General features: G+C 52.1%; 1 protein-coding gene across 1 annotated transcript; it reads left to right on the top strand.

The window, feature by feature from the left end:
* The first annotated feature begins 17,456 nt into the window (after positions 1-17,456).
* Positions 17,457-19,805, top strand: LOC143169564 (olfactory receptor 6F1-like). The gene is given in 3 exon segments (XM_076357010.1): positions 17,457-17,546; positions 18,862-19,672; positions 19,675-19,805. Coding segments are annotated over 3 exon segments (1,032 nt in total).
* The last annotated feature ends 586 nt before the right edge of the window (positions 19,806-20,391 follow it).

Below are 20,391 nucleotides of genomic sequence, written 5' to 3' on the forward strand. Positions count from 1 at the left end.
ACTCTGCAAGGGGAACAAAGAATGAAATGGGGAGGAGAAAATGCTTGTTCTTAGCTCATTGAATTGCCGGTGCTGTGGTCCTCCCTCCTCCAGCAGTGACATGTGTTGCTCCTGCAGACAACACTTTTTGCTTTTCCAAGGGGAGGGGTTAAAGGGGGATAGGCCTGCACCTGGTGACCAACCTCTCTGACACATCCTCCTGTGCAGCATCTTCTGCCTCTCTCGTTCCTTGATGCCTTGTGCCTCCTGTCTCACCAACCTCAAGCCCTTGGCTGGGTTGGCCTGTCCTGGCTCCTGCACGGTGTCTAGCCCCAAGCTTCTGTCACCACATCCCAAGGCTGCAGCTCTCGCAAACACAATAGTCACCACACCCAAATCCTGCAGACACCAACTGCCCCACTCACCCCCTAAGGCACTGTGGACTTTCTCCCTCTAACCAAAAGAAGGTAACTCAGGAACCAACAAATGAAGTTGCCTGCCACACTGCCCCTCCTATCTCTTTAACCAGCTTCTGAAAAGCTTGTTGGAGGGGGGAAAACCCCACTCAAACCCAAATAAACAGTCCTTTCACTTGACCATAACCCTTCCATTCATTGTTTCCTCAAAAACAGTTGTATCTGCATTTGTCCTCTCCTTACTCCTAGCCTTTAAGAAACAAACCTGCCAAACTGTTTTTACTCTTTCAATAGCATAATTTAGGTTGGACATGACCTCTGCAGACCACCCATTCCAAGTCCTTGCTCACAGCAGGTCTCATGAGATCAGGCTGGTCGGGGCTGTACCCATCAAGTCTTGAAAATTTCCAAGGCCAGAGCCTGCACGACAGGTGTTTCTAATATCTAAATAGAATTTCTCAGGTTCCCAACTGTGCCCGTTGCCTCTCGTCCGATGCACCTTTGAGAAGAGCCTGGCTCCATCTTTTCCACATCCTCGGAACACATAATTGTAGATACCCATGAGGTCTCCCTTGAGCCTTCTTTTCCTAAGGCCCCGTTCCCTCAGGCTCTCAGTGCGTCATGCCTTCAAGCCCCCTGGCTGCCTTGGGGGCTTCCGCTGGACTCGCTCCCACATGTCAATACCTTTCCTACACACCAAGGAGCCCCAAACTGGACACAGGACCCCAGGCACAGTCTCATGAGTGACAAATAGAGGAGAAGGATCACTTCCCTGGGTGTGCTAATTATATTTTTGTTAAGACATCTCAGCGTGCAGTTGGTCTGCTTTGCCGCAAGGGCACACTGCTGACTCACCTTCAGCCATTGGCCACCAGGCATCCCCTGCCCTCCCGGCTGTCTGACCTATAACCCCTGCCTCCAACACGGTCCAAGCTACATCAAGAAGCTGAAAGGTGCCCGTCTGTTGTGGTTTAACCTCAGCCAGCAACTCCACTCGCTCCCTCCCTCCCAGTGGGATGGGGGAGAGAATCGGAAGGGTAAAGTGAGGAAACTCATGGGTTGAGACAAAGACAGTTTAATAGGTAAAGCAAAAGCCGCGCATGCAAGCAAAGCAAAACCAGGAATTCATTCACTACTTCCCATGGGCAGGCAGGTGTTCAGCCATCTCCAGGAAAGCAGGGCTCCATCACGCGTAACGGTGACTTGGGAAGACAAACATCACTCCAAACGTCCCCCCCTTCCTTCTTCTTCCCCCAGCTTTATATGCTGAGCATGACGTCACATGATGTGGAATGTCAAAATGGCCAGTTTGGGTCAGCTGACCTGGCTGTGCCCCCTCCCAGCTTCTTGTGCACCTCCAGCCTTCTCAGTCCGTAGAGCATGGGGAGCTGAAAAGTCCTTGACTAGTGTAAGGACTACCTAGCAACAACTAAAACATTGGTGAGTTATCAACATTGTTCTCACCCTAAATCCAAAACACAGCACTGTACCAGCTACTAGGAAGGAAATTAACTCTATCCCTGCCGAAACCAGGACACTGTCCCCAGAGGAACTGGTTGCTCTTGACTCAGGCCTTTGGACAAAAAGCTTCTTTTGTTGTGTCCTACCTGGATGGTCGCTTCTGGTGGGAACTGAAGCACAAATTCCTTCTGCACATGATCTGTAAAGCCAGAAAGGTATTTCAGCTTTGCCTGTATCCATATCCATCTACCTATCACTTCATCAGCTTTCCCACTGAGCTCATTCTCCATCTCACTTTCTATAAGCTCCCAAAGGCTGATCCATGTGTCTGAATAGTCTGATATTGCAGGCTCAAGGTTCAGCCAATTCCTAAATGCAAGGCAAGAAAGGGATTTTCCTTCCTTGGGCTAATTTGGCGAGGAAATATATCACAGGAGCAATCACGTCCCATAGAATCACAGAATCATAGAATCGTTAAGGTTGGAAAAGACCTCTAAGATCATCGAGTCCAACCGTCAACCCAACACCACCATGCCCACTAAACCATGTCCCTAAGCACCGCATCTACACGTCTTTTAAATACTTCCAGGGATGATGACTCAACCACTTCCCTGGGCAGCCTGTTCCAATGTTTAACCACTCTTTCAGTGAAGAAATTTTTCTGCATGTCTCCTGCCAAGAGCTGTTCTCTCCAACAGCGACCATCAGTGGACACTGAGGGAAGCATAGGAGCAAGACAAGCAGGTAGGATACTTCTGCTGAGTACCCACTCCTGTGTCCCAAGTCCCTGGGCCTGGGCTTGGCTAAAAAAGTCACACCCAACTACAAGTCTCAACAGCTTTCCTCACTGGCACGCAGGCTGGGGAGGCACAGACCCAGCCTAACCACAACCCACAGCGTGATGCTGCCCTCTGCTTTACAGACAGGCTCCATCCATCCCTTCAAGTACCCACATGGAGAACCCCTGGCTGCTTGTGCTGCCCTGGGCTCAAGACACCGCCACTGAGGCAAGCGTGCTGTCTGGCCGGTTGGAAGCCCACCCAAGGAATGCCTGGAGAAGGGATCCTTTGCCAGTTTCAAAGACAGGGGCCTCTGCAGTTGCAGAAACCAGTTTTCCCTCTGTTCTTCTGAAGCCCAAGCACGTGGACTTCGAAGAGCTGGGTGAGCTACTCAAGCCATGCAGGCTTCCTGGGGACCAGCTGGAGAGAAAACTCTCCCATCAGGGGATGGCTTTCAGCTTCAGCAAACCTCAGCCCTTCAACCCCTTTAGGCAACACAGCAATTCTCTTTCTGACTGCCTCTGAGACGTGACCCTGGCAACCCTTGAGCCCCAAATGTGCCTTGGACACAAGGCGTGTGCAAGCTTTCGTCCTAACTCTGGGACTTCACCTGCACACCAAAAGGCTCTGCATTTGGTGTGGAGGGAAATCGTCTACAGGAGCCTGATGGTCTGGAACCTATGGAGAAAGCCTGAAGGTTTCAGTCACCTCTACATCATTTTCGCATGTCTGTGTTGAGCTCAAACTCCTGACTCTGCAGATGGCTTCCGAGTACTGGAAGAGATCCCCTGGCGGGAAACGATGGAGAAGCTCGGAAGAAGCCCTACGCCGATTCCGATGCTGATGTTTGACGCCAGTGTGAGTGCTGATGCTGCTGACAATGCCTTGCAGCGGAGAACCACCCCGGGGCCTGTGGCTGGGTGGGGCAAGGTGGCCCCAGCAAGCAGAGAGGCAGCAGTCCCGGCGGGCATGGCCAGGGCTGTCATAGAATCATAGAATGTTAGAATGGTTTGGGTTGGAAGGGATCTTGAAAGATCACCTAGTCCAACCCCCATGCCATGGGCAGGGACATCCCGCACTAGATCAGGTTACTCAAAGCCCCGTCCAACCTGACCTTGAACACTTCCAGTAATGGGGCATCCACAACTTCTCTGGGCAACCCATTCCAGTGTATCACCACCCTCATCACAAAAAATTTCTTCCTTACGTCCAACCTAAACCTACCCTCTTTCAGTTTAAAACCATTAGCCCTTGCCCTGTCCACACTGGGACCAATATTATTTGATATCTTCATTAGTATCATAGATAGCAAGACTGAGTGCATCCTCAGCAAGTTTGCAGATGACACCAAGCTGAGAGGTGCAGCTGATACTCTTGAGGGAAGGGATGCCATCCAGAGGGACCTTGACATGCTTGAGGAGTGGGCCCATATGAACTTGATGAAGTTCAAGAAGACCAAGTGCAAGGTCCTGCCCCTGGCTTGGGGCAATCCCCAGTATCAGTACAGACAGGGGGATGAATTGATTGGAAGGAGCCCTGGGGAGAAGGACCTGGGGATACCGGTGGTTGAAAAATTGGACATGAGCCAGCAATGTGCGCTTGCTGCCCAGAAAGCCTGAGCTACATCCTGAGCTGCATCAAAAAAAGTGTGGCCAGCGGGTCAAGGGAGGTGATTCTCCCCTCTACTCCACTCTGGTGAGACCCCACCTGGCGTACTGAGCCCAGTTCTGGGGGTCCCAATAAAGAAAGACATGGACCTGTTAGAGCAGGCCCTTCAGGGGATGGCCAGAAAAATGTTCTGAGGACTGGAACACCTGTCTTATGAAGAAAGGCTGAGAGAGTTGGGCTTGTTCAGCCAGAGAGGCTGAAGAGAAGGCTCCAGGGAGACCTCACTGTGGTCTTTCAATATAGTAAGGGGGCTTATAAGAAAGAGGGAGAAAGACTTTTTACCAAGGCCTGTAGTGACAGGACAAGGAGTAATGGTCCATCAGAGCAGCACCTGCTGAGCTCACCAGCCAACAACGGAAAATCCTGACACAGGCGTGCTTTTTACACACACGGTACACATCTATTATGGCTGCCCGGTGGCTAACAACAGCAGCAGCTGATTTAGCCTGAGCAATGCTGCAGCTGCTTTCTGAGAAGATTTCTAACAAACCCGTCTGGCTGGCACCTTGCTTCCTGATGCTGGACTTGCAGAGAATAGCTAGGAGCTGGACCCCTTCCAAGGGAGGCAGGTCACAGTTAGGGGGAACTGAATAGGAGTCTCTCAGGCCAGGTGAGGACCCTCGGAAAATGCCAGCCCTGCTGGGAGGCTCTCCGGGCACAAGGCTTGTCCTCCTGGTGGCTCTGCAGTGCTGGGCACAGCCTCCTGCCACCGCTCTTCTTCCTCTGGAGACTGCCCCAGTGCTAAAAGCAGATGCGGAGACAGACTTCTCAGCAGTGCAGCTCCATGAGCTCTAATGAGCCAGGTTAACTGACAGATGTCAGGGCTTGGCTCAGGCAGTTTGAAATCTCCTCCTGATGCCACTTGCTAATGAATATTTGTTTGGCTTTTGAAGAGAGGGTATTTCTCTTAAGGCAGCTTCACCAGGCCAGCTTCCTCTCTGGTGTCCCAGCCTCAGCATTTGCAGCTGCAGAGAATCTGGTTCACCCCAGACACACAACCCTTTGCTGCCATGTGAGCGTGTCAGGGCGGCACCTCTCCCTGCATTGAAGCTGGAACAGGTCCCAGACCTCCACAACCACCCTACGGCGATCACCAGGGATGGGCCGGATCTTGTCAGACTTTGGGATTACTTTGACTTGTTAGGTGGGGAACCCCTAGAGCTACAGCAACAGGGATGGTCTCTAGCTTTGACTTTGTCTCTCATGCACACACTTTGCGCCTGAACAGGCTGAATGTCCAAACAAGACCCCGCAGCTTGGACCCCAACACACCTTCTCTCTTTCCTGTAATGAGAACACAATCGGTTGAACTGCTTCTGTCCAACCCACAAAAGCCCCAAAGCCCTCTGCTGTCATTAAACCCAACAGGGATGGCTGGTGCCTGATTTACCTTCTTAGCGCTGGGCTTTCAAGGACTTGCCTAAAGCTGTCAGGGGCACAGAGGCAGAGAGCTGGCCGGTGTTGTCCTGGTTCTGAGAGTGTGGGGAGAGGCTGTGCTTCCTCCTGTGCATATGCATCTGCCTGTGCCTGCGGGCGTATTCGTGCCTGTGTGTTTGCAGTTGTATGTTCCTCTGCAAATGCACGTGTGAGAGTGAGTGCGTGCCAGTGTGTGTGTGACAAGTGCATTTCTGTGTGTGCCTGTGCATGGGTGTGTGGACACACATGTTTTTGCAGGGGAGCAAGTAAGTGTGTGTGGTGTCGGTGTGCGTGTGTGTGTGGGGGGGCATATGTGTGTGCAGGCAAGCACATATATTTCTGTGTTTGTACACGAGGTTGCATATATCTATCTACGTGCAAGTGTGAGTGTGCAAGTGTGTATAAGCACATGCGCACACTTATGTGATGACATGCCTGGAGGGGTGAATGTCTGTGCATGCACGGGAGCTCCCGTGTAACTGGGTGTGCATGCTCATGTGTTTTTACGTGTGCTGACATGTGAGTGAAGGGAGGACGAGCTCTTGGCCATTCTCTTTCAGAGAGACTGAGCATCTCTGGCTCTGTATGCCAGTGGGACGCTCGCAGCCTCCTCTTGGGGATGGATGCTCCTCCTCGTCTGCACGGAGCTCTGCTGGGAGGCAGAAGATGGCCTTGCAGGCCAGCACAGTTTCCTGTGCAGAGGGCAGAGGGAAGCAGGAGAGAGGCACGGCAGGGAGAGAGGCTGGGGCTGCTGCCTAAGTGTCCAAAGCGGGGCCAGGAGCTTTCCAAATTACTGCTTTTACCCACAGAGGGGTTGGGAAGCGTCATCCCCCTGTGGAACGGGACCTACCAAACTGCTGCAGGAAAGTTCTGGACTTGCTGAAATGCCTCTGCCCAAGGCCTTGCTCAGGGGTTGGTTTGGCAGCACAGACTCGACCCACTCTCTGGCCCCGCACATCTTCAAACTCCTCACAAGCAAAGCCCAAGAGGGGAGGGAGGAAAAGCTACTGAGAGGGGAGGCAAATAGTTCCACACAGACATGTGAACTGAAATGCTGATACGCTGATATAAATTCTCCTTTTCTTCTCAGCTGCTAATTAGGGTGGGGGGGTTTGGCTTTTGAAGAGAATGCATTTACCTGCAAAGGACCCGGGGAGCAACTTCATTAGTTCAACCTCATTTCTGCGTGCAGACCTCCGCATTTGCAGCCTGCAGGAAGCTGGGCTGGTAGCAGACACACAATCCTCCGCTGCGGCATTGCTTCTCGCATAGGAGCTGGGGGTGGGGGGGCTGGTTCCAGATGCCCAGGTCTCCCTGAAGGAGATGACAAAGGCCACCAGGGAGATTGTCATGCACTCTTTGTTTCTACCAGTGGGGTAGAGGAGGCACCTGCTGATACGAGGCTGAGGCTGGGGCTGTCTCCCCAGACAGCACAGGGGAATGAGGGCCCGTGGATGCCCCATGCTGGGAGCTGCCTGGGTCGACCTTCTCTTTGTCTGCGTTTGTTTTGGTTTGTCATTAGTCATGCGGACAGGAGAAGGAAAAGGTACAGAATCTCTTTACATCAACTGCCATGGCTGAAGTTCAAGAGGGAAATAACACAATGCAACCAGTTTTAAGGTGTCTCTGTCTCGAGACAAGAGAAACCCCGTTGCTGTCGGGGAGGGTGGATGTGCCGCCTGTTCTTCATAGTGGTCAAGATGAACAAATCACTAATATGGAAATGCAATGGCTCACATATGTGCAGCTTGTACTTTACCAGACAGCAGAGCTTTCCCTGCATGTTTACATCACTGACAGTAGGAAGACTGCACCTTCACGTGGTGTGCTACGGGAACATTTAAGACGCTGCCTGCATAAACTGATGTCTGGAATGGAAGAGGAAACATTACGTCAGGGATAGCAGAGTTTCCTCAAGCCTGAGGATATCAAAACACCAGACAGAATCCAGTCAGTGAGAGGGAAGAAGCTTCATGAGCACAGCCTCGCTTCTCATGCCCAGCCTCAGCATCTGCAGCGAAGGGGAAATTCAAACTGTAACTGCTCAGCGATGGTACTTTGTGACCAAGGAATGACCTGTCATGGAGGGCAAGAAGGCCCAACTTCGGAAGGGGTTAAACTGGCTGGAAGCAGGGATGCCAGAGACAGAATGACTCCCTGTGAGGGAGTGAGGTTTCCCTTGGTGATGAGATCAGAAACAGCCCCAGCATTGTCTTGTAGCCATCCCGGAATGGGAGCGCTCAGGAGGCACCTTTGAGCAGGAGAGCTGGATTGAGGGAAGGACCCATGGCCGGGTTAAGGTGCCCCATGCAACCGCTCACAGGATTGGTGCTGGTGCCAGTGTGTATAAGGAATCTGCTTGTGATGCATCTTTGCAGATCCCTTGTAGAACCACTTATGGTGGTAGGACTCGGCCCAAGGCTTTGTTCATTAATTATTTTTTTGACTGTTTAATCACAAACGTGTGTTTAATTCGCCTCAAGGGGTGACATAAAAATTCCCCTACAGCTGCCTGCTGCAAGTCTGGCTTGTCCCAGACACACAGTCCCCGGCTGCCGTGGGAGCTCATCACTGCGACACCGCTCCCTCTGTAGGAGCTGCGGATGAGCATAGATCCCTCTAACTCCCCGGAGGAGACTGCAGGGAGCCCAGGGGGTTGTAAGGCTTCATTTGTGTGCTGGTCTCTTTGCTTATTGGTTAGGAGCATGGAGAGCGCCTGGGCGTTTGGCAGCCAGGCCTGTTCTGTGTGGTTTGCTCTGCCCCTCAGGCACAGGCTTTGCACTTGGGCGGGCTGCACATCTGGAGATAACCCCATGGCTTGACTCAAATCCAGCTGAATTCTTTACTAATTGAAGAGAGCTAACAAGCCCACAAACCTCTGTCACAATGCCCTCTAGGGGCCTCTGGGTGGGGCTGGTCGGTGCTTGATGTCCCTACTTAGTCATGGGCTTGCAGGAATTTACTAACACTGAGTCTGAGGGGCTGAGGGCAAGCCCCTGGCGTCCTGGATCCCAGCAGGCTCTGCCCTACAGTCAGAGTCAGCCATCTCCAGAGCCACTGACACTGGCCCCTTTCAGAAAGAGGATCTTGCCCTGCAGAGCTCTGGGTGCACAGGGGAAGCAGCACTGCCAGGGGAGAGCTGAGGGCCCCTTCCCCCAAGCTCAGCCTTGCACACACACATCCCCTCCCTCCCCTGGCTTCTTGCACAGCCAAGGAAGCTCCCTGCACCAGGATGTCTTGCACAGCACAGAGGTACAAGGCACTGTCAGAGACCTCGACTTCCTCCAGCTGCAGGAGGCTGTATTTCCCTGTGGTGTTCAGCAGCGTGGTGAAACGGCCGCTCTGCTTGGGGCCAGCTACCGCTTGAGACGAGATCAGCTGTGGGGCTTGGTCTTTCTTCTGCTGGTACCAGAACAAGCCGTAAAAGTAGGAGGTCTGGTATGTGCAGGTTGTCTGGAAGGTGTGTCTCTGCTTCACTGTGACTTGTCCTTCTTGCTGGGTGATGGTGGTCTGCCCCATGGTGCCTGGAAGAAAGTGAAGGTCAGCAGCTTGGCAGGGAAGGACTCTGGGAAGTAAACCAGGAGTGGATACAAAACCCTGGTAGAGAAGGCTCCCTGTCCTTTGCCCTGCAGGAAATTCCTGAGGCCTGTGGACAGCCAGGAGGAGAGTAGTTTTGGGCAGGAGCTCAGAGCTCTCAGCCCAGCGTGGATCCTGAGGAGAGCTGTGCTCTGTCCCTGCTCCTCCTCCCTGCTCCTGCTCCTACTGCCCGGAGGAGCAGGGAACAGCCTGTCATGCCTGACCTTTGTGTGCTGGGACCAGCACCCCTCCAGCATGTGGAGGGGCCCATGGAGCTATGGCAAAAAGATTCATCCTGCTTCCCCACACCTCTTATCTCGGAGGGCTCCTAGCTCCTCGAGTACACTCAAAGCTCAGTTTAGAAAGAGGTATCGATGGCTGTGTTGCCAGCCAGGAGGAAACTGGAAGCCATGGCTGACATGTGCCTGCCAGAAGGGGACAGCCTGGGGCACATTATTAATGTTAGTGGGAGCTAGAGCTTTAAAATCCCTGTAGTACCTTTGAGAAGATTTGCTTATTTTGGGGAGAAATGTGGGGCTGCAGAGACAGCTGAGATCTCCTATGGTGGCAGGAGGGGGATCAGAAGAGAGGAGTAGAGAGCGATAGATTGCAGGGGAGAGAAAAGCAAGAGGAAGGCTCTGAGGTATCTCTTCTCTCTCTTCTCCTTTCATTTCCATCAGTAAGACCGTTTTGAGAGAACGGGTGCAAAACCACAAATGTGAGCCAACAGTTCCCAGTGTTTTTCTGCTGTCCAAGAGTATTTCCACACATTGACCTGATAAGGCTGGCAAGGGTTTCCTTGGGAGAAGAAGAAGTATGTGTTTCTAGAAAGCCAGGACTTACCCAGCAGTTGCCCCAGGAAAGCCATGAGGACGAGATAGCCGAGGTGCATGTTGAGACCAACCTGCCTGTTGGCTGAGTGAGAGAGAGTCAGAAAACCACCTCCCAGCCCCGAGATAACAGAGCTGCCGGAAACGACTCTGTTGGGGGAGCGGAGGAAGAAGCGGGGAAGAGAAGTGATCTGTTCTTCCTGTGCCTGAAATGCTCCTTCGGGGTTTCTCCCTCCTCCAGCAGCAACACCTGTGGCTCCCTCAGGGGCCCTGGGGGCCCCAGTCGTGGGAAGGGGCTGTTCCCGGTCAGCTCGCAGTGGAGCCCTCACCTCCCCAGCTAGAATCGCCTGCTCTTCTGCACACCCACTGCTGGGCCATTTGGGAGGTCAGGGGTTTCCTCCCCACTGAGGTTTCACATCTTCCTCTGGGGTCCTCAGCCCTCCAGGGACACTGCTATTTCTTCTAGGAACAAGTCTCTATTTCTGAAACTTCTCCCCTGTCCTTTCTCAGCTTCCTGGGAACAACGCCTCTACTCCAAATCCCCCAAAATAGGAGATGAACCCTGCTGTGCAGCAGCACAGGGGCTGGTAGAAGGAGGTTTCTAGAGATGTGGAGGGTCCTGAGGCTTACACAGCCTTTCCCAAGTTGAGGAGCCGGCTGAAGCTTACCCTCCGATGGGCTCCTGAGAGGGATCTGCCTTCCTAGTCTTCAGAGCAGACAAAAGACATGTACAGGAAGATGAGGATTTCTGCATTTCTAATGAGAGGGGAAAATAAGCCACAGTCCTCAACCCGTAACCATTCTCACTGACCCCAGGGCCACATCCCTGAGAGTCTCTCTTTCTTTGATGCCTGTGTCTCCTCTCTCACCACCTCTAACACCCCGACTGGCTTGGCTGCACTGGGCTCCAGTGCAGTTTATGCTCTGATGCCTCTCCCGGCCCACCTCTGGGACGTAGATCTCAGGCAGCTGAAGGCCACTCCAAGCCCTGCAGACCCCGACTGTCCCTTTCAAACCCTCCAGGCAGTGTCAGCTTTCTCCATCTCTCCAAACAAAAGTACCTCATGAACCAGGCAATCCGCTTGCCTGCATGCAGTGGCCCACAGTAACCACAAGACAATTGTTTATGGAGAAGTTAGGGACCCGCACGGCAACTGACCTGAGGAGGCATAGACCTCTGCTGTGCTGCGTTGTATATATCCCTTGGCACACTTAGCAGTGATGCCACAAGCATGTCCTTGTCTTGTCCAGTTACTGGCACTCAGACCTTGCAGCGCTCACACATGGGAAAGGAAGTGAAGTTATACTGAAGGGTGGTTAAGAAAGTATATAATAAGAACGCAGTGGGGGCGGTAGTGATCAGGCACAGGGCTCACCCCAGCAAGTGCACTGACCAGACTCTGCTTATGTGCAGGTGGCTCCTGTCATCCTTCCTCCTCTCTATTGCCTCCCCTTGCTGCTCCCCGTTCCTCTTTTTCCCCCACCTTTGACCCTGCCCCTAAGCATGCCTTAATAAGGCTTGCCTAGTCCTGCAGGCCCCCTCGAAAACATCCATAACCCTCATGTTCCTCTTGTCACTTCTTGTCACTTACAAAGCTCAGCCTGACCCACTTCAGAGCCACAACCATAGTTTCCTCATGGCCCATCCATTAGAGGCTGCAGAGAAAAGGGACTTGATCTGACAGCCTTAGTGAAGCAGCCGCTTTCACCTTCCACATGCCCTGACAGTGGCCTCTGCTGAGCTTGCTCAGCTGTTCGAGTTCCTCAAGACACTGAAAGGCTCCTGACCCCAGAGAAAACTGGGTCTCTTGAGTCAAGGCTCTGGGGGGAAGCCCCATGTTGAGCTCAGCCTTTCAAGTGTCTCCCTGAAACGCCTGCAGCAATGCTAAGCCATGGCAGTCACTTTTCAGGACACCTGAGAAGTTACAAACATGAAGGAAAAGGGAAAGACTGGCCAAATGAGCAATCAGTCTCAGATGTAAGGCAAGTATAGAAAAGCACTCAGGTCACTTAAAATGTCTTACTGGAAGCAGCTGGTTTGCACCCCCAAATTCCAACTTGTTTATTGTTTGCCATCCCAGATGTCCTGCATTTCCTGCAAGATCCTGAAACCTCTCACAGGTCTTTGGAAACATCCCAGCATGAAAACAGACCTGAATTCTACCTCCAGGTGGGATCCAAACCACAGCTTTCTTACCCATCCAGGTGGGAATGGGGCTTCCCATCCACCTTCCAGTACCTCACAGAGACATTTTTCTCCAGGGACAGAGACTGAGCTTTCTTTGTCACCTCAGAAGGCCTCGCTGCAAACACCTGATGTCATGGCCTACTGAGCTGACACCACTCCATGAATTAGAACATGTTGGCCTGCCACCATGGCTGCTTTTTCAGCTTACACCACAGCTTCCCCTCTCCAGGGCCAGCTCTTTGCTTTCCAAAACAGACTTAGCATAACAAGAGACATGGGCACAGAGGGACAAACTAGATCCCAGAAATGCACATCCCAGAAATGCAGCCACCAGCAGTTTTCTGCTGGGCAGAGAACCCCCAGGGACTCGGGGACACGGGGACACCCCCCAGCCAAGCACTGGTGAGTCCCCAGAGCTGGAGGAGAGACGTGAAGAGTAGGGGGACAGCTCAAGGGGTGGAACAGAGAATCTTGTCCAGTGCCTGGCTGATGGGTCTTGCTCACACGTTGAGGCTTTTGCTGATCCCCAAGATGCAGGGCTAGGAGGACATCTTCCTTCCTTAGGTTTCTTTGGCTAGGAGGTAAAGCCACAGGAGCAGCCACATCTGCTACCAAGAGCCCCCTTCCCCAACAGTGGTCGTTGGTGGACGCTGAGGGAAGAGTCAGAGCTGGACAAGCAGCTGGGATGCTTCTCCTGAATACTCACTGCTGTGTCCCACTCAGTTTCAGTGGCTCAGGGGTGTTCCTGAGTCTGCTGTGGCAATGTGCCCTCGTGCAAAGGAAAACCAACAGCATCCTGGGCTGCAGTAGGAAGAGCATTGCCAGATCAGAACAAGGGACCTGATCCTTCCTCTCTGCTCAGCACTGGTGAGTCCATGTCTGGAGTGCTGGCTCCAGTTCTGGGCTCCCCAGTACAAGAAAGATGCTGGAATGAGCCCAGCAAAATGGTGCAGGGATTGGAGCATCTTGACGGACACGACCAACCCTCACCTGGAGCTGTTAAGCACTGCCTGGGCTCAGACAGCCCCACCACACGAACATTCCATCCCTGAGCAGCTACAGTGTGCCTAGTTCACAGACCTAGATCAGCCAGGTGTGTTAAGGGAGGGAGGGGTGGAAGGCGGCAACGTTTCGTCCGGCTCAGCCAAATGGGTGGGGACAGCAGTCAGCAGGCAGAGCTAATGGCTGTATTCAGGGTACTAGAGGAGGCACCCCCACTTCCACGTTGTCCATGAAAATCATTCCTTTGTTTTATCATCTCATGCAGAGCCATTATATGGAGCCTTACACGACTGCTTCCCTCACTGCATGCCATGCAGCAACAAGCATGAAGTGCTGGAGGCCCCTGCCCTCCAGCCACACCAAAGCTCCTCCTTGTCTTCTACACCGCACAAGGAACCAGACTGTTTAGTGATCTCTGCACCACCACTGTTTTATGGGGCATGGGACGAGGGGGACAGGACACCTCTGGTACTTCCAGCCATAATATCACTGCTATTCTATGCTTGCAAAGGCTTTATCTGTTGGTGGTGGGTTGACCTTGGCTGGCCACCAGGTGCCCACCAAGCCGCTCTATCACTCCCCTCCATCAACAGGACAGGGGGAGAAAAATATGATGAAAAGTTCATGGATCAAGATAAGGACAGGGAGATTACTTACCAGTTACTGTCATGGGCAAAACAGACTCGACTTGGGGAAATTAATTTAATTTATTGCCGATTAGCTGCAAGAGAGTAGGATAGTGAAAAATAAAGCAAAACTAAAAACACCTTCCCCGCACCCCTCCCTTCTTCCCAGGCTCAGCTTCACTCCTAAATCTTCTACTTCCTCCTCCCAAACAGTGCAGGGAGATGGCGAATGGGAGTTGCGGTCAGTTCATCACACGTTGTCTCTGCTGCTCCTTCCTCCTCATGCTCTTCCCCTGCTCCAGGGTGGGGTCCTCTCCATGGGCCACAGTTTATGTCAGGAGCCTGCTCCAGCTTGGCTTCTCCACTGGCTGCAACTTCCTTCAGAACATCTCCACCTGCTGCGGCATGAGGTCCCCCATGGGCTGCAGGGTGGATATCCGCTCCATCGTGGACCTCCATGGGCTGCAAGGGGACAAGCTGCATCACCATTGTCTTCTCCACCGCTGCAGGGGAATCTCTGCTCCGGCACCTAGAGCACCTCCTCCCCCTCCTTCCTCACTGAACTTGGTGTCTGCATAGTGGTTTCTCTCACATTCTCTCACTCCTCTCTTGCAGCTGCTGCACACTGGTTTTTACCCTTTCTTAAATATGTTACCCTAGAGGCGCTACCAACATCGCTGATTGGCTCAGCTTTGGCCAGCGGTGGGTCCATCTTGGAGCCGGCTGTCACTGGCTCTGTCCGACGTGGGGGCAGGTTCTGGCATCTGCTCGCAGAAGCCACCCCTGCAGCCCCTCCACCACCAAAACCTTGCCAGGTAAACCAAATACACCGTCATTGCTCTTGTATTATTAAGAGCAGAAGCCGTTTTGCATCTAGGAACCTTGGCTGCAAGATGAACTCAGCCGGCTCATGGTGACAGAGGAGGCTGCAGGCAGCTCCCTCTCACCACAGGCACTTGCACCACCTGCACCTGCATGCAGAACACAAGAAGAAAAAAGGCCAGCACATCAATTGTAACTAGGGAAAAAATAAAAAGAGTGCATGGACATTCACAGGGCAGCCAAACCATTTTTTCAGCTGCGCTGTAAATTAACATTGCTTCTGCATTTCTCTGCCTTTTGAAGATAGGGTATTTACCTTAAAGTGAGTCTAGAGACAGGTTCACTACTGCATCACTTCTGATGTCCCAGCCTCCATGTCTGTAGCCTGAGGGGAGTCTGGCTTGTCCCAGACACACACCCTTCGGCTGCCACGTTGGCGTGTCACTGTGGCACCGCTCCCTTTGCAAGGATAGGGGCTGGTCCCAGACCCTTGAGGAGATCACGAAGGTCAGACGGGAGCTTCTAACGCTGCAGGATTTTTTTTCTTTTACTTGTAATATGGGTATTCTTTACGGGGCTGCAGCAATGGCAATGTTCTCTAGTTTTTATATTATCCTTCACACACAGACTTGAGATGTGGAGCGGCTCAATGTCTGGAAAGGCAACGGCAGCTTCAACTCCACTGTGGTTTCTCCCTGTCTTACAGTGAGAAAATGGCTGACTGAACCACTGTCAAACCCTCGAGCTCTCTAAAGCTGATGGTGCTGGCCAGTGAATGATTCGTTGCCTTAACTGTAGGGTCTGAAGAACACGCCTAGAGTCGTCTAGAGGGGCTGAGAGCTGGTGTTGGCAGTCCTGGCTCTCAGTTGGGTGTGTGCATGATTGTGCTCACCTACATGTTCATCCGCCTGTGCTCATGTGTGCATTCGCACATACATGTGTGTGCCTGTGGTAATACACATGGAAACGTGGGTGTGCAGAAATGTTCTCTGTGTGTGTGCGTGTTTGGGCAATTGTTTCCATGAGCGTGTATGTGTTTCAGCACACGCACGTGCCTTCATACAGGAGAGCATGAATGTGTGTGACTGGTCTGCATACACGTAATTGTGTGGACATAGGTGCGTGTAGATGTGTGCTTTTGTGTGTGTATGCATGTGTAGAGGAGCATGCATGTATATCTGTATGCAAATGCATGCGTGCTAGGACCATGCACGTGTGTAAGCGTGTGTGTTTGAATATCTGTGTGTACATGTTGGTATGGGGGGTGGCTGTGCATGTTGGTATGCACATGGGCTCCTTTGGAAATGTGTGTGCATTGAGTACGTCAGCCTTTTCCCCTATCATTTGTCACCAGGTCCCCATCCTCACTGAGCAATAAGCCCACATCTACTTAGCTTCCCAAGCACCCCCATCCCGTGGTTAAACCCCATATCCATGCCCAAGGTACTCAAGGACCGACGGATAGCAGGGAGAAAGTTTTTGTGTGGGTGAATGGGCTCAAGCTGGGCACGTTACTCTCATCAGCTGCATCTCCCCCTCACACCACGTGCAGGTCAGTCTCCCCTCGACCACGTTGAAGCCTTGGACACAGGACTTGCAGAAGATGGCTCTGTCAAGTCCAGCACCTGTGTGGTGGCCCTGGACAATGTAGACAGCCGCTCTTTGGGTGTCTTGAGTCTTCTCAACTAACTCTAGATGCCTAGAGGTCGAGACTTGCGTGTGTGTGCCGTTTAAGCCAGCTGCCCAGTCTATCTTGAGTGTCAACGGCAGAAAAATAGGTGCTTCTAAGGCATGGATTGCCTGACCTGTATGGGACAGGGTGAACTGAGGCTTGACAGTGCCTTTTTCTCTCCGCTGATGATCAATGGAGCAAAGATGAGTAGCTCACCTGGAGACGCCTGCTCTGGAGGCAGGAGAGATCAATTTCCCCCTACTCATGTCTTGTCTGACTTTGTGCTTAGATCTTTACTTAGATCTTCACCTCCATGAAGACTGAAGACTTAGGCCTTATCTGCGGATAGAGGCTCGGAAATGAGGTAGGTGAATCCCTTACCTTACTCTCTCCGTATTCAAATGTCCTTAGTTGCCTTGAGTTATTTCCACCCTGGAGGTTTCAAGACCACGTTAATATCCAGCACCAAATACTTGACATTTTCAGTCTCTTGGGACATGGCTATTTCAGACATCTCCTGCATGTCAGCACCTGGCCACACTTCAGAGAACTGTGTTGCTGTTCTTTAATTGGCCTGTGAGAAGAGAGCGCATTATCCGTCTGCAACAATTCCATGAGATCCCCCAGAGATCAAACTCCCCGTGGCACACAGAGGGAAAACTGAAAACTGCCTCCTCGGTGTGGTCAATTTGAGCTTCAGTGTGTTAATGAGGGGGATGTGGGGATGTTCTTATGCTAACTGAGTCTGATGTATGCTCTCCCTGTGTGGAGCTAAACTGGAGAGACTTTACACTGTGTGTGTGCACACAAAGCCCCCCTGTGTGGAAGTACAGTGGTGGCTGTGAGGGGGGGAAGGAAATCAGGAGCACAAACTGTAAGTACCTACCAGGTGGGTGGAGAGGAAACAGTGTCAGGCAATTGTGTATGGCGTGCAGTGAGACAGCAAGGTGAGAGCTGTTCGTCCACACTTCTCCTGTCATCACGGCATCCAGAGCTCCGCCAATAAATCAGCCGCTTTCCAATGTTCTCCCTCAGCCAAGGGGACCATGGCTTCCTCTGGAGGATGGTGCATGAAGAGATGTCGTTTGGATCATTTCCATTGGCTGAGCTGGTGAGTGAAGCCTGCCCAAGACCTCTAGCATAGACTTCCAATGCCTTGCACTTTTAAGGAGAGCCAGATTAAGGGGGAATTCTCTGCTCTTTAGCCACATGAGATTTCTGGTATGTAAATTGCTAAGGAGGGAAGAAAGGAGGGAAAGGGATCCTTCAGATGGTGGTTCAGCCCCATCTGTCTTAGATACCCACCTGAGGATGAGATCGGTTCTCCCCTAGAGAAGTGATCAAGAATCCTCCCTTGTCCGCAGGGAGGGCATAGATGAAACCCCTCAGTTCAGCCGGCTTCTCAGCAGAGCTACCTTGGGGGGGATCCAGCTCAGAGAATTTTGCCTTCAATTGCTGAGGCATGGATACCTCTGCCCAAGCTGAGACGCCCGACTTATCCATCTGAGCTGCTCGCTAGTCTCCTGCCTTAGTCCTCAGAGACAACCTGGCACTTCTAGAGGGCTTTTAGCCATGTATATGAGGCAAGATGAGCCATGACTCTCCCGGGTGCCTTTTCTCCATCCAAAGAAGAGGGGCAAGCTGAGGAGCTGAGATAAGAGTATTTCGTCATACATCTTCCAACTTGGTCAGCAGAAGTCCTTCCCCTGACTCTGAGATGGCAAAATTTACAAAGAGGAGAGTCTCACCTCTATTAGCTATGCTGAGAAGCAGACGTCAGTGGAGGAAATGGAGGTATTTGCAAAAGCTTCCTGTGCTGAGACGTGGAAGAAAGCAAATATAAGACCACGAGTCCTTGAGTAATGACTGTCATGCTAGCCTGCCGCCCTGTGCTGCTGCCGTCTCAGTTGGAAACCCTTGTGATCAACTGAAGAGGTGAGAAAACATCTTCCAGCGCCATGTTGTCACGCCGGTTTTCTGTTCCCTCAGTCTCATTTGCTGAGATTGCAACTCAGTATTTCCTGCCTTGAAGAGCGCAGGTATGTTATTCCCTTCCTCTGCAACAGCCTTTCACGTAGCTGGAGACCCTCAGCCTGCCGTCCACAGTTTCCTAAATGGGATTTTCATCTTGTGGAAGCAACTGCATTCACCATGTTCTAAAGGAGATGCCTGCGCTTGACCCAATAAATAATTCTCTATGTTCATTTGATGGTGTAGGCCTGACCTTCAGGGTCAGATCTAGTTGTCCAAACGCGTTTCTGCAGCAAAGGATTTCCATGACAATTTTAACTTAGGGTAGATGCTGTTTTCCCATATTTCTGCACCAACTACTTTTTCAGGGATGATGGCTTTGTTTCACTACTAGTAGCATCTGAAGGACCAGCACAGGCACGCAAACTCTCACAGAAACTTTCCTGTCTTTGCAGATGGATCTCAACACTTGGGGGCACATGGCAAATGGGACGAGTGCGGAAGAATTTGTCCTTCTTGGCTTTCCATGCACGTGGCATTCCCGGGTCTCCCTTGTGGTGGTATTTGCACTGACGTACTCCCTGACAGTAACAGGCAATGCGTCCAGCATAGCCCTCGTGTGGATGAACAGCAACCTCCGTAGCCCAATGTACTTTTTCCTCTGTAATCTCTCCTTTCTGGTGATCTGGTACACTACGGGTGTTGGTCCCAAAGCCATAGGAGTCATGCAGGGGACTAGCCAGACCACCTCCTTCAGTGTCTGCATCCTCCAGTTGTCCTTTCTTCTCTCCCTAGGCTCCACTGAGTGTTTTATCCTTTCTGTCATGGGCTACGACTGCTACAGAGCCATACGCTACCCCTTGAGATACAGCTCCGTCATGAACAGTGTCCTCTCTGCTCGGCTGGCGCTCAGCTCCCGGCTGGGAGGCTTTCTGGCCATCTCACTGCTGGCCTTTCTGACATCCAGGCTGATGTTCTGTGGGCCAGATGTCATCAATCATTTCCCCTGCAATATAGATTCCTGCCTTGCCCTCTCCTGCAGTGACACGTGGCCCGTGGAGCTAGCGACCTTCCTTGTCTCCGTAATTATTGTGGTGGCCTCCTGTGTGCTCACCCTGGTCTCCTACATGTCCATCCCCTCTTCCATGCTGAGAATCCAGTCAGCCCATGGCCAGAAGAAGGACTTTTCCATTTGCTCTGCCCATCTCGGTGTCATCGCGATCTGGTATGGCTCCACCATGTTCCTGTATGTCAAGCCATCGGCCCAGACTCCCTGGATCTGAACAAACTCATCAATACCTTTAACAGAGTTGTAACTTCTTTGTTGAACCCCTTCATTTACACACTCAGGAACAAGGAAGTGAAGCAAGCTCTGGGGTGGGCTTTCCAGAACAAATGAAGTGGCTTTTCAACGGGCCTCAGTGGGAGCAAAGAGATTCACCCCCTCCCTCCCACGACTTCTGCCCTGCAGAAGTTCCTCACCGAAGTGTAAGTGCACCTGGGCATCACAGGGAGTGAGAAGCCACTGGTTCCCCAGTGAGCTCATCTCACTCACCTTACAGCCGTCTTAGGCTGGGCTGAGCCTCCATTCTAAAGCTCCCACCTCTGTTCACTCCTGGGTAAATTCAGAATGCCTCACAGTGCTCTAAAGCCCAGCGCTCGGAAAGGGTCACAAACCCCATCCGCAAACAGTTCTCCGACAGAACACTGGAGGAGTGGTCCTCCCACAGGATGGTCTTCCGGTTTGCCAAGTGCTTCATTTTGTCAGGGACTCATCTGAATCCCCTAAAGAAGTCCCAGCAGCTGGCTCACTGCTTTAGGAAATGGACATGTATTTCTCCATTTAGTCTGACATGTTCTGGATGCATCTATGCCCCATTCTTGCAGCTGTTCCACAGAATCATGCTCTGGTTCAAGATAGAATTTGGCAATGTCTGGTATCTCTACCTATAGCCATTATTCCTAGCATAAGACACCCAAGAAAA

This window comes from Aptenodytes patagonicus, chromosome 20 (assembly GCF_965638725.1).
Source record: "Aptenodytes patagonicus chromosome 20, bAptPat1.pri.cur, whole genome shotgun sequence".
NCBI classification, from domain to species: Eukaryota; Metazoa; Chordata; class Aves; order Sphenisciformes; family Spheniscidae; genus Aptenodytes; species Aptenodytes patagonicus.